General features: G+C 44.2%; 1 protein-coding gene across 1 annotated transcript in view; it reads left to right on the top strand.

Moving 5' to 3' along the window:
• LOC133653027 (chemokine-like protein TAFA-2) overlaps positions 1-15,080 on the top strand; it is a 308,568-nt gene that overhangs the window by 260,106 nt on the left and 33,382 nt on the right. Inside the window, exon 3 of the mRNA XM_062052021.1 lies at positions 14,128-14,277. Within this exon, the coding sequence (XP_061908005.1) occupies positions 14,128-14,277 (150 nt within the window). The remainder of the gene's footprint in view (positions 1-14,127; positions 14,278-15,080) is intronic.

Genomic DNA, 15,080 nt, shown 5'->3' with positions numbered 1-15,080 from the left:
TCCAACCCTTGATGCTGAGTGCCAAGCAGGGCGGTAATGGGTCCCATTTTTATAGTCTTCGGTATGACTCGGCCAGGGTTTGAACTCACAACCTACCGATCTCAGGGCGGACACTCTAACCACTAGGCCACTAGAACACCTCTCCAACATTCCAGACGCCATCGAATGTGAGCATTTACGACGACAAACTGTAGTAAGGTCGAGACCCCAATGAGGACAACGAGAACGCAGATGAGACGGTTTTTCACAGTTTGTGCAGAAATTATTTGGTTTTGCAAACCAATTGTTGCAGCAGCTGTCCGGGTGGCTGGTCCCAGAAGATCATGGAGGTGCACTTGTTGAATGTGGAGGTCCAGGGCTGGTGTGGTTACACGTGGTCTGCGGTTGTGAGGCCGGTTGGATGTACTGCCAAATTCTCTGAAACACCTTTGGAGACGGCTTATGGTGGATAAATTAACATTCAATTCACGGGTTAACCGCTCTGGTGGACATTCCTGCAGTCAGCATGCCAACTGGACCTTCCCTCAAAACATGCGACATCTGTGGCATTGTGCTGCAGCCGAAGGCACACCTGTGTATTAATCATGCTGTTTAATCAGCATTTTAATATACCCACACCTATGAGGTGCGATGGATTATCTTGGCAAAGAAGAAATGCTTATTAAAACAGATTTTGACAGATTTGTGAACAATATTTGAGAGGAATACATCTCTGTGTATGTAGTAAAAGTTTTAGATCTTTGAGTTCAACTCATAAAAAATGGAAGCAAAAACCAGTGTTGCGTTCATATTTTTGTGCAATGTAGTAGTTAAAAGCTTTGTATATGCACTTGCTGTTTTTGATGCTGTACACCACAGTATGTGAGAGGCTCCCCAATGGTGCAAATGATAATCAAAAGTGGTTTACCACTCGAACCAGGATCTTCTTTAGGTTGACAGTGACACGGCTCTGAAAGGGATGAATACACATCAACAGGGACAGAATGAAAACACATTATCAAACGTGTAAAATATATTTCATTTAAGGTCTGAGATGAAGGATAATGTGTTGGCACCCTGCTGGGTAAGTGCAGGACACAGCAGGAGCAAAGTGAGGCTGTGTGAATAGGAGAGGTCATTTATGAAACAGAAGTACAACATGATGAAACATATGGGAATGACGCGAAGGATAACGAGGAGCTGAGGGACTGCTGTACAGTCCCTTGTTTATCGTGGTTAATTGGGACAGGACATGACCGCAATAAACAAAACTCCAATTAATAAATCCTAATGATGAATCTCATATTTTCAATGTTGCAGCATAAACAAAATGTGTACATGTAACAGGTTACTGTATGTATTTGATTCCACTTGTTCGAGCAAGGGTTTATGTGAGTGCTTAATAGCGCCCCCTCTCAGACATGGGCTATAAAAGGCTGTACTGGCACTACAGCCGCCAGTTCAATACTGCCATGATCAAGGTGAGTAGGTTATCCAGCCATCCTTCCATCCATCTTCTTCCGCTTATCCGAGGTTGGGTCGCGGGGGCAGCAGCCTAAGCAGGGAAGCCCAGACTTCCCTCTCCCCAGCCACTTCGTCCAGCTCCTCCCGGGGGACCCCGAGGCATTCCCAGGCCAGCCGGGAGAGATAGTCTTCCCAACGTGTCCTGGGTCTTCCCCGTGGCCTCCTACCGGTCGGACGTGCCCGAAACACCTCCCTAGGTAAGCGTTCAGGTGGCTTCCTGACTAGATGCCCGAACCACCTCATCTGGCTCCTCTCTATGTGGAGGAGCAGCAGCTTTACTTTGAGCTCCTCCAACCCTATCTCTAAGGGAGAGCCCAGCCACCCAGCGGAGAAAGCTAATTTCGGCCTCTTGTACCCGTGATCTTGTCCTTTCAGTCATAACCCAAAGCTCATGACCATAGGTGAGGATGGGAACGTAGATCGACCGGTAAATTGAGAGCTTTGCCTTCCGGCTCAGCTCCTTCTTCACCACAACGGATCGATACAGCGTCCGCATTACTGAAGACGCCGCACCGATCCGCCTGTCGATCTCATGATCCACTCTTCCCTCACTCGTGAACAAGACTCTGAGGTACTTGAACTCCTCCACTTGGGGCAAGATCCCCTCCCCAATCCGGAGATGGCACTCCACCCTTTTCCGGGCGAGAACCATGGACTCGGACTTGGACGTGGTGATTCCCATCCCAGTCGCTTCACGCTCGGCTGCGAACCTATCCAGTGAGAGCTGAAGATCTTGGCCAGATGAAGCCATCAGGACCACATCATCTGCAAAAAGCAGAGACCTAATCCTGCAGCCACCAAACCAGATACCCTCAACGCCCTGACTGCGCCTAGAAATTCTGTCCATAAAAGTTATGAACAGAATCGGTGACAAAGGGCAGCCTTGGCAGAGTCCAACCCTCACTGGAAACGGGTCCGACTTACTGCCGGCAATGCGGACAAAGCTCTGACCGCCACAATCAGACAGTCCGTTACCCCATACTCTGAGCACTCCCCACAGGACTTCCCAGGGTACACGGTCGAATGCCTTCTCCAAGTCCACAAATCACATGTAGACTGGTTGGGAAAACTCCCATGCACCATTAAGGACCCTGCCAAAAGAATAGAGCTGGTCCACAGTTCCACGGCCAGGACGAAAACCACACTGTTCCTCCTGAATCCGAGGTTCGACTATCCGGCGTAGCCTCCTCTCCAGTACACCTGAATAGACCTTACCGGGAAGGCTGAGGAGTGTGACCCCACGATAGTCGTAACACACCCTCCGGTTCCCCTTCTTAAAGAGAGGAACCACCACCCCGGTCTGCCAATCCAGAGGTACCTCCCCCGATGTCCACGCAATGTTGCAGAGTCTTGTCAACCAAGACAGCCCCACAGCATCCAGATCCTTAAGGAACTCCGGGGGGACCTCGTCCACCGTCGGGGCATTGCCAACGAGGAGCTTTTTAACTACCTTGGCAACCTCAGCCCCAAAAATAGGAGAGCCCACCACAGATTCCCCAGGCACTGCTTCCTCATAGGAAGACGTGTTGGTAGGATTGAGGAGGCCTTCGAAGTATTCCCTCCACCGATCCACAACATCTGCAGTCGAGGTCAGCAGAACACCATCCCCACCATACACGGTGTTGACATTGCACTGCTGCCCCTTCCTGAGGCGGCGGATGGTGGTCCAGAATAGATTCGAAGCCGTCTGGAAGTCGTTTTCCATGGCTTCCCCGAACTCCTCCCATGTCCGAGTTTGTGCCTCAGCGACCGCTGAAGCCGCACATTGCTTGGCCTGTCGGTACCTGTCCGCTGCCTCCTGAGTCCCATGAGCCAAAAGAGACAGATAAGACTCTTTCTTCAGCTTTACGGCATCCCTCACCGCTGGTGACACCAGCGGGTTCTAGGATTACCTCCACGACAGGCACCAACCACCTCTGTCCGGCATACTCCCCCACCATTGCAGCCAACTCACTGGTGATCGGTAGAAAGCTCCGCCCCTCTCTTCACCCGAGTGTCCAAAACATGAAACCGCAAATCCGATGACACAACTCCAAAGTCGATCATGGAACTGCGGCCTAGGGTGTCCTGGTGCCAAGTGAACATATGGACACCCTTATGTTTGAACATGGTGTTTGTTATGGACAATCTGTGACGAGCACAAAAGTCCAATAACAAAACACCACTCGGGTTCAGATCTGGGCGGCCATTCTTCCCAATCACGCCTCTCCAGGTTTCACTGTCGTTGCCAATATGAGCATTGAAGTCCCCCAGTAGAACTAGGGAATCACCCGGGGGAGCACTCTCCAGTACTCCCTCGAGTGAATCCAAAAAGGGTGGGTACTCTGAGCTGCCGTTTGGCGCGTAAGCGCAAACGACAGTCAGTACCCGTCCCCCCCACCCGAAGGTGGAGGGAAGCTACCCTCTCGTCCACTTGGTTGAACTCCAACGTACAGACTTTGAGCTGGGGGCCACAAGAATTGCCACCCCAGCCCGTCGCCTCGCAATGCTGGCAATGCCAGAGTGGAAGAGAGTCCAGCCCCTCTCAAGAGAACTTTACAACACACAGAGCCCTTGCTGTGCGTCGAAGTGAGTCTGACTATATCAAGCCTGAACTTCTCCACCTCGCGCACTAGCTCAGGCTCCTTCCTCCCCAGCGAGGTGACGTTCCACGTCCCAAGAGCTAGCTTATGTAGCCGAGGATCGGACCGCCAAGTGCCCTGCCTTCGGCTGCCGCCCAGCTCACATTGCACCCGACCTCTATGGCCCCTGCTATGGGTGGTGAGCCCATTGGAGGGGGGACCCACGTTGCCTCATGAGGACAGGCCCGGCCACCAGGCGCTCGCCATCGTGCCCCACTTCCGGGCCTGGCTCCAGAGGGGGGCCCCGGTGACCCGTGTCCGGGCGAGGGAAATGTGGGTCATTTGTTTGTATTTTTCATAGAGATACAACATAGCTCTTAGGATCATTGGGACACGCAAACTCCTCTACCACGATAAGGTGGCAGCTCAGAGAGAAGGTGAGCAGGTTACCGCCTGTCCTGTTCGGGGTCACGTTGGGTGCTGGAGCCTATCTCAGCTACATCCGGGCGGTAGGCTGGGTACACCCTGGACAAGTCGCCACCTCATCACAGGGCTCAAATACAAATGAATAGCCAATTAGCTTTGATGCTAACATGATGTACTATTTTTTGTGTGTTGTAAAGAGCCGCACTGTATTGACCGGTGCAAATTCCATTCCACATCAGGAAGTAAACGGTGTCCATAACATCACTCCTGTCCATCATTACAACAAACAATGCAGAGTCCAGGAGGCTTGAACTCGTGACGATTACAGTGCATTCAGCGGGGGTTACATCCAACCTTCTAAATATGTTTGTTTTCCAACATAATTAGAGCCCTATAAACATGAAATAACACCCATACTGTCACCTTTACACTCGTTTCACCCACTATAGTGGTCTTGAGTGTGTTCTACTGTAGATTACAGTACCCACTGGTAGCCCGGAGGCAAGGCCGCCTTAATGTATGGGCTTATCTTGGCTAAAGTCCAGGGGCCTCCACCCAGTCAGAGGCCCCCTGATTTTGACGGGGTAATGCAATGAATGGTCTTCACGGCTGTCAATCACAGACAGCTTTGATAGTAGTGATTGTGTACTTTCTCTCTCTCGGCTGTGTTGTTTTTTTCAAGTGGTACGATCAAGGCGCGAACCCACGTCACCTGTGTGAGAGGCGAGCGTCCTGTTACTGAGCTAAAAACATGGGCATTTCCCAAAGCGCCAGCACTATTTCTTGAAGTTGACTGTTTCGAGACGGGGGGTTGTTGAGGTTGGGGGTGGGTTGTTGAGGTATGGCGGGGCCCCCAAAACCCCCTCAGCACTGGGGCCTTCCCTAAAGTTTAGGTGGCCCTGCCCGAATAATCCTCCAAGCGTCATTGTTATGGCCGTCGCTCGGCTACTACAAAACGGAGACAACGTAAAAATGTTTTGTCACATCCTGGGTAATTCCTCTAAATTAGAACTAGTCTTCCATGTGCTGAAACCACATGCGTGTGTTAATCTGCAAAACTTGGTCAACTTGACAGTCGCAGCTATGATCATTAGCTTTGATGTCAGCATTCCGTGTTAGCACTGTGTGTCTGCATTGTAATTTCACATTACTTAAGCCAAAGCTGTGTTATTGAGGTCGAAGAAGATTGTGCATCAAAATAGTTCAATTTCTGCTTCGACCAGACCGTTACAGATTAAGTTAAATTAAAGTTAAAGTACCAATGATTGTCACACACACACTAGGTGTGGTGAAATTTGTCCACTGCATTTGACCCATCCCCTTGTTCACCCCCTGGGAGGTGAAGGGAGCAGTGGGCAGCAGCGGTGCCACGCCCGGGAATCATTTTTGGTGATTTAACCCCCAATTGCAACCCTTGATGCTGAGTGCCAAGCAGGGAGGTAATGTGTCCCATGTTTATAGTCTTTGGTATGACTCGGCCGGGGTTTGAACTCACAACCTACCGATCTCAAGACTGCTATCTGCTATCTGCTATCACTAGGCCACTGAGTAAGTGGCCTAGTGATAGCAGATAGCAGATAGCAGTCTTAGTCTAAAGTGCTGTGTCAAATGTGTAGCTGTTGTCGTTTGATATCGGTCACATCGAAGGCTCATCAATGAGGAAATGTGTTTTTGATGAGGCAAGATAAAGTCTATCAAAAAGTTGGTTTGCCAAAAAGTGGTCAATTTGAGATTGTCGCAGTAAAGCACCATTGTTAGCATTCTGTTGTTATTTAGTAAGGTTCACCATTAACCCAGAACAGAAGTCCAGCTTGGTGAATATTTATTGATTGACAAAACATAATACTAATAGAAAACGAGACAACTACTGCAATGGTTTACATATAAAACACAAATAAAACTGGATTCAGCATTTAATTTAGGCCAAAAATCTGTGAAATATGGTACAAATAAAGGGTACCCAGGGCTTTGATGTAACGAGCAATCAAGGCAGGACAGTGTTAAAGTGGAACTGCGCTTTTTTTGGAATTTGCCTATTGTTCAAAATCATTATGAACTACATGACAACGGATGTATTTAAAAAAAAAAGCATTTTAACTCGTAAATAAATTTAATTAAAAGTATGCGTAATACAGAGTCAATGGGAAGTCCTCTATTCCGCCCACACAACCCAATAAATAACCCTCCAAAAAGTAACAATACCCCATTTACATTTCGTAACTTGAATATTGACCAAGGATTAGTGATATTGTTTTATAAGCGCTAACGCAGGCAAACTATTTATAGCGGCTCTGTGATCACCAGCTTGTGTGCTAATGTTGACATCATCAGCTAATGAGCTGTTTTCTTGCGTCGGAGCTTGTGGAAATTTATTGCAGATCATAAATAATGCCTCTCACCTTGATAGTAGGAAGATGAGGAAATAATCCGACAAGTTGGTACACTTTCACAGCCAATTTAGACCGGGAAATGGCGTAAAAGACACGAAAAGACGCTTTTATTTGCGAGGATTATGAGTCATTCTTTATCTAAATAATATATAACAACAAAGAGTATTGATCACCTCGTCGTGCAACATTTACCTGCCTCTCCACACCACGAGTCAGTGGAGAAATCCTAGGCGGAAACAAAAACATTTAATAATTGTCATTATCCCACATAACAGGTTTGGACTCAAGTTCTTTTTCTGTGTTCTCACTATTACGTCCTGTTTCAAACTCTTATTTTGTAGTTTTTATATATTGTATGTTAGAGTATATTTCACCTACACGCTTGTGTGAAGAAGCTGGAAGTGCACCTGTTTTCTATTGTTAATTAGGGTTGAATTTAGTTTGGCTTTGTCCCTTGCTAGTTGCTGGATCAGTTTTTTTTTTTTTGCTTACTATCTCCAAGTAGTTGTGCTTAGCACCTCTGATCTGCATAGGCTTTATTTTACATCCTATGCCTTTTTTGTGCACTTCCCTGCTGCACTGTTTCGTTCAAACCACTCGTATTTTCCCTGATAAAAGGGCTTCCCATCTGCACATGGCCTCCCATTTCTGTAGTCTTGCAGTCCACAATTATTTTTGCATGGGCATACATTGCCATAATATGAAACCTGCAAGGTCACTGTCTTACATTGGCGACAAAATCGTTTCACATCACAGTAGTCAGGCAGGTTTGCAGAAATTGTAAAGCATTTTCAATTACCGTCGTAAACGTTTCTGTAGCCGTTCGAGACTTACGCTGAGGTAGCATAAACCAAGTGAGCATTTCCTGGTCCCTACAAATAAAGAAGCAATTTTCAGTCTTTGCAAGTGTGTAATCAATATGCTTACCAAACTGTGTTGGACCGTGGAAAGTCTCTTGAAATGGTTCATGCTTGGACACACACACAGATCATCAGGTTTGTTTACATACGCTTTCAAGGTCCAGTTCAAGTGGTGTGACAGCTCGGGCCTCAGTGCGAGCACTCATGCGTAGTTTTACTCACTGAAGATGCTTGCGTTATTGTACAGTATGTTTGCATTTACGAGTTCCTTACAGCTACAAGGTTTTGCAGAAAATAAAATAGAAATGTTGATTGCTTTGCAAGGTCATGGCTCCAAATATGTTTTTCAGCCAAGAGGAATTTTACTCTTCTTACAAAGTGGGGACGCTACAGTAGAATGGAGTACTAATAGGTCAACCTAATCCCATCATCCGGCTTGCAATTCTTCCACAGTGCGTTCCACATTAAAGACAATTGATGCCATTTGTTAACAAATGCAAAAATGAAAAGTGTCTAAAAACGGGTCTGCATTGTTTTTTTCTTATCCATCTGCATTGCATGAACTGGGAGCAGTATGGTCGGGTGTGAGTGTAAGGTGTTAATCTGTTGGCGGGGATGTTCCTTGGCTTTTTCGTACACCAGCACGTGCCAAAAAACTTATCAAGCCTGCGAGGAAAATGCAATGCAAATGTGATGCCAATTAGGATAATGCAAAGAGAAAGGGAGCAGGGAAGAAGAACAAGTATCAAATAAGACAGACTTGTTTCAATGAAGGGTATGAAGATGCAAGATAGAATGAATTACACACTCTCTGCTCTTCTGTATGAGATAATAAAAATGGAAGCATGAATGAACATTTCCTCATCCTGCTGTAATGTAGAGATTACCGGTATATGAAGTGCTTTTTTTTGGACCAGTGGTTTTCAAACTGTTAAAAATCACTTGGCTCTCCAAGTACCCTCATATCGAATACCATTAAAATACACTATAGCGTAGTTGACCTAAGTATTCATTAAGAACAAGGCAGAGGTTTTATTTAAAAGGTATATTCAACATTGTGGCCACTGTAACATTATACACTGAACAGTAACACTGTGTTTGAATATTAAAAAAAATAAAACACTGTACTTAAATATTGAAACACATCTTTGGCGTTTGAGAACGGTTTGGGAATCGCTATTTTAGATGGCAAAAGTATGCTGTGCAGATAATCTATTCCCCTAAAACGTGATTGAAACTCAAATTCTCAAAAACGATACAGCCCCAATTTAGCCTGACTCTGGCAATAGTTGTTTATCTATTTGTGTCCTGTAATTGACTGCTCATCAGTCCATTATGTACTCTGCCTCTTCCACAAAGTTCAGCTCACCCATAACCCAAGGCAGGATAAGTGATGGACAAAGGGTTTTCTTTAAAGTAATTACTGTTGTTTTTTTAGCCTAAAAATCATGGGGAAGCTGCACTGGCTTGTAAAAAAATAAATAAATCACCTACTAATGTCAATTTGCATCTTAAACCATTGCTCAAATGTTAATTGCACAATCCTCTTGAAATAATTACACATTGTTTTCCAATTTCTTATGTTATGTTTACAGAAATAAAACTTTATAAAATACAAAATAAATAAAAATATTATTAGTGAACATTTTCTTGCCATCTGAGAAGACAACCAACTTCAGGACACACAAGGCTTTGCTGACAAAATTAAAAATGTATGATTTAATGTCATGCATAATTAATTGATGATAATTTGGTCTAATTTAATTTGATAAAGGTCACATAGTAAACAAAAGTGATCCTATGGGTGTCATTATTGTGTGGCTCTGGTGGATACACAGTGAAAAAGGTCATTGCTAAGATCCTTCCTATTTAATGTCTAGAGCAGGGGTCTTCTTTGTTATCCAGGCCACTGGAACTGGTCCTGTAGGTACCTTGTTAACCAGCAGGTTTATTTCTCTTCTGCTTGTGTTTTATTTATTTTTTATTTTTTTTATCAATTTACATATTGAACCATTTTTTTCTCATCCAAAAGATTAACCATAAACTAGCTGTTAGCTTTGAATGGGCTCCCAAACAATCGCGGGGAACCAGAAAGAGCTCTGTGAATGGCACAGCAGCGATAGAGGCGGGTCGTCCTCTTTGGAGGAACAGGTGAAAAAACAGGTGCCCTGCCTAAAATAACTCCTGTGTTTGCATTGCCGACCGAAAGACGTCTTATCTGTTTACCAGATCAATGCTCATGTGTATTTAAGACATTTCCATTTGTGGAAACATTATCATACTATATTTTTGATAATATTTGTATTTCTTTATATACTATATTCTATCAATTATATTTATTTTTTCTGTATTATATTTTTTATAAAATACCCCAAAAGGGACAAGCGGTAGAAAATGGATGGATTTCTCCCCCCAAAAAATGTCAATATAATCAACCAAAAATGCCACGATCCTCCTGCAATATAAAGCAGATGATGTCATTGTGGCTTATGCAGCCCTTTGAGACACTTGTGATTAAGGGCTATACAAATAAACTTTGATTGATTGATATCTCTACAGTCCGCTAAGGGGTCACAGAGCCTTGTTTAAAAACCTCTGATCTAAAGCTAATTTCAACTGCATTTAGGTAGGTAATCCGACGCTCAGTGGCCTAGTGGTTAGAGCAGGGGTCGGCAACCTTTACCACTCAAAGAGCCATTTTGGCAAGTTTCACAAATTAAAGAAAATAATGGGAGCCACAAAAAAAATGTTTTATTTTAAAATGAAAAACACCGCATACAAAGTTTAAATTGCTTTTTGCTATGTTAACCAGGGGTCTCTGACACACGCACCGGCATGCACTATAACATGGAAATTTGATGTTAGTCCGGCCCGCGAGTTTTGAATGAATGGCGCTTGATAGCATCATACTTGCCAACTCTCTCTCTATTTCCGGGGGACTCCAGAACATAAGAGCGTGATGGCACTGCTTTTGGCGCCCTCTACAGTCTGCCCTAACAGTGTACCTGCTCGACCACATGTAGAATGCAGCTTCAGCTTGCTCACGTAAATGACAGCAAGGCGTACTAGGTCAGCAGCCACACAGCTTACACTGACGGTAGCCGTACAAAAATAACTTTAACACTGTTACGTTACAAATATGCGCCACACTTTGAACCCACACCAAAAAAGAATGACAAACACATTTCTGGAGAACATCTGCACTGTAACACAACATAAACACAACACAACAAATACCCAGAATCCCATGCAGCACTAACTCTTCCGCTCAACCGACGCACGGAGGGGGGGGGTTGATGTGTGGGGGGGTTTGGTGGTAGCGGGGGTGTATAATCTAGACCGGAAGAGTTAGGGCTGCATGGGATTCTGGGTATTGGTTGTGTTGTGTTATGTTGTGTTACGGTGGGATGTTCTCCAGAATTTTGTTTTTCATTCTTTTTTGGTGTGGGTTCACAGTGTGGCGCATTTTTGTAACGTAACAGTGTTAAAGTTGTTTTATACGCTACGGCTACCGTCAGTGTAAGATGTGTGGCTGATGACTAAGTATGCTTTGCTGTCTCCTACTTGCGCAAGTTAAAGCTACATACAACATGTGGCCAGGCTGGCACGCTGTTTGTAAATGCCATAGAGGACAATTACTGCAGTTCAATAAGGGCACGCCCTTAATTTAGTAATTAGAGTGAAAATAGGATTATATTTTCCCTGGGAGTTATCTAGGAGAGGCACTGAGATCCATAAATCTACTGGGATAATTGGGGGGTCGGCAAGTATGCAGCTGAGCCGCATCAGAGTGGTCAAAGAGCCGCATGCGGCTCCGGAGCCGCGGGTTGCCGACCCCTGGGTTAGAGTGTCCGCCATGAGGTCGGTAGGTTGTGAGTTCAAACCCCGGCTGAGTCATACCACAGACTATAAAAATGGGACCCATTACCTCCCTGCTTGGCACTCAGCATCAAGGGTTGGATTTGGGGGTTAAATCACCAAAAATGATTCCCGGGCGTGGCCACAGCTGCTGCTTACTGCTCCCCTCACCTCCCAGGGGGTGAGGGTGATGGGTCAAATGCAAAAGGATAATCTCACCACACCTAGTGTGTGTGTGACAATCATTGGTACTTTAACTTTAACTTTGAGTAGTACATAATATGGTAGTTGATATATTATTGTTTGTGTCTTGTTTGGAAGTAATGTTTTATATAATATATTTAAGAACATTTGCGCAATATATGCCATACAGTTGATACATATCCTATAGATAACCCACTGCTGGTAAAAAAAAAAAAATTAAAGCCAGACAAATATAACCCGGTGTATTTTGTATCTTTCACAAACATATTCATTGCATTTTGTCTTTATCCATTTCTTGATAATGGGTTATATTTAAACCAGCTGTGTGTCCCTTTCCACTGCAGAGTGATTAGTCACTGACTATAGTTGATATCCCCGTGCCAAGTGCACTACATGGCTGACTGTGATAAAACCAGGAATGTAGCTTTTAATATCGGTGTGAAAAACCCTCATACATAAAACCATATATTTGCACATGAAACACAAACATATGCAAATATGAAACCGACTGTATGCCACTGTACTTTTTGCACCAGCTAAACTACGATAAGGCTGATTGTGCAAGACCACTTGCATATGAAAGACTGCTATGAAAAGGATTATGTGGGGAACATACGAAGGTTCAACACGTACTGATTTATTTTTTGCTTCCCATAGGACTAATGGTAGACATAAATCAAAAACATTGTGCAACTGCCTCAGTGTTTACATTAAACAAGGCTGCAAAGAGACCTGAACAGTCCTGTACAGCAGTGTTTTTCAACCACTAGTGTGCCGTGAGATACAGTCTGGTGTGCCGTGGGAGATTATGTAGTTTCACCTATTTGGGTTAAAAATATTTTTTTGGAAACCAGTAATTATAATCCGCAAATAATGTGCCGTTGTTGAGTGTCGGTGCTGTCTAGAGCTCAGCAGAGTAACCATGTTATTATCTTCAATATCAGTAGGTGGCAACTGGTAGCTAATTGCTCTGTAGATGTCCGGAACAGGTCGTGTGAGACGACAATGGTTTGTCGTGATCACAATATGCAGACGACAACAGGAGACAGCGTGCAGGTAAAAATGTATCTAATGCTTAAACCAAAAACAAACAAAAGGTGAGTGCCCCTAAGAAAAGGCATTAAAGCTTAGGGATGGCTATGCAGAACACAATTAAAACTGAACTGGCGACAAAGTAAACAAAAACAGAATGCTGGACGACAGCAAAGACTTACAGCATTTGGAGCAGAGACGACGTCCACAAAGTACATCCGTACATGACAATCAACAATGTCCACACAAAAAAAGATGGCAACAACTTAAATGTTCTTAATTGCTAAAACAAAGCAGGTGTGGGGAATAGCGCTCAAAGAAAGAAATTAAACTGCAACAGGAAAATACCAAAAAACAGGAAAAGCCACCAAAATAGGAGCGCAAGACAAGAACTCTTCCAAGAACTCTTCCATATCAGTAGGTGGCAGCAGGTAGCTAATTGCTTTGTAGATGTCGGGAACATGGTTTGTTGTCCTGATCACAATATGCAGACGCGTGCAGGTAAAAAGGAATATAATGCTTAATATAAAAATAACAAAAGATGAATGCCCCTAAGAAAACACATTTAAGCTTAGGGAAGGCTATGCAGAACGAAACTAGAACTGAACTGGCTGCAAAGTAAACAAAAACTGAATGCTGGACAACAGCAAAAACTTACAGCGTGTGGAGCAGAGACGGCATCCACAAAGTACATCCGTGCATGACATGACAATCAACAAAGGATAGTAACAACTTAAATGGTCTTCATTTCTAAAACAAAGCAGGTGTGAGGAATAGTGCTTAAAGGAAGACATGAAACTGCAACAGGAAAATACTAACAAAACAGAAAAAGCCACCAAAATAGGAGCACAACACAAGAACTAAAACACTACACACAAGAAAACACCAAAAAACTCCAAATAAGTCACGGCGTGATGTGACAGGTCGTGACAGTACCCCTACTTTGAGACAAGAGCTATTGTGATGCATAGTTGGTTATGGTTTGAATTCATATCCAACAGTTGGGACAACAACTTTTTATTGTCTACTGAGTTTAATTTCTTAATGATTTCTGCTGGTGGTGTGCCTCCAGATTTTTTTCAATTAAAAAAATGCGCCTTGGCTCAAAAAAAGGTTGAAAAACACTGCTATACAGTCTCAAATGTGTCTTTTTGTCCCTCTGTATACATGGGTCACATTGTGTTGTATAAGCCTATGTTTTGGGTACTCTTTTCCACCTTCTCACATCCTAAAATGATACAGTTCATGATACAACCGTTAACGTCCTGTGGGTGTGTGTTTCTGTGTCCTCAGTGCACGTCAAGGCGGGCACGTGCGAGGTGATCGCTGCCCATCGCTGCTGTAACAAGAACAAGATCGAGGAGAGATCTCAGACTGTCAAATGTTCCTGCTTCCCTGGACAGGTTGCTGGCACCACTCGGGTCATGCCGTCCTGTGTTGATGGTGCGTGCCACTGAGTGTATATTTCCTGCCTCCTTGCATTAACATAAGGAAGGCGACGCATTATGGTGTCCCGACAAAAACAGTGATGTTCGAAAGATTGGTTGAACTTCACTGTTTCCGTACAATGGACCTGGGGCGCTTGTTCTCTTTAACAGAACATTTTTGGTATTGATTTTAAGAGTGCTCCTTCCCATGCAGGCACAAACCTGCTTACCTGCCGACTCCAGCAATTTGATGTATACGGTCAATCTACCAAAACACCCACAAGCCCATTACACCCGTTGATGTTTATTTTCCTAAGTGCAATGACTTCAATATAATCCACAAATCTTTGTCTTTCAGACAGACATTTAGACTGCATTTACACTGGGCATAAGCAACGGTGTGCACTGTCGTCCATCACTCTAAATCTCACTATCATTAGGGATGGGCACCGAAACCCGGTTCCACAATGGTACTGGTACTGATTCACACGGTAATAACTGGACCAAAAAAAGAAGAAGCTATTGATGACTTATTTCGGTGCTAAGTGACTGCAGACTCCTCAACCTGCAACAAGTGCTGATATTGGTGGTGATATAGTACAAAAAACATTATTCTAAATCAGGGGTGTCAAACGTATGGTCCGAGGGCCGGATCAGGCCCGCGAACATGTTTTATCCGGCCCGACGGATGAGTTTGCTAAGTACAAGTGTACAAAATAAACCACATGATGTTAGTACATCAGTCGAGGAAAGTGATCAAACTACATAAATAACATACTGTAATGTATCTTGATAGATTGAAAATTAACACCAATGAGT

Source organism: Entelurus aequoreus, linkage group LG07, assembly GCF_033978785.1.
Source record: "Entelurus aequoreus isolate RoL-2023_Sb linkage group LG07, RoL_Eaeq_v1.1, whole genome shotgun sequence".
NCBI lineage: Eukaryota > Metazoa > Chordata > Actinopteri > Syngnathiformes > Syngnathidae > Entelurus > Entelurus aequoreus.
Note: the sequence above shows the minus strand (reverse complement) of the source record. Positions and strands in the feature narration are given on the sequence as shown.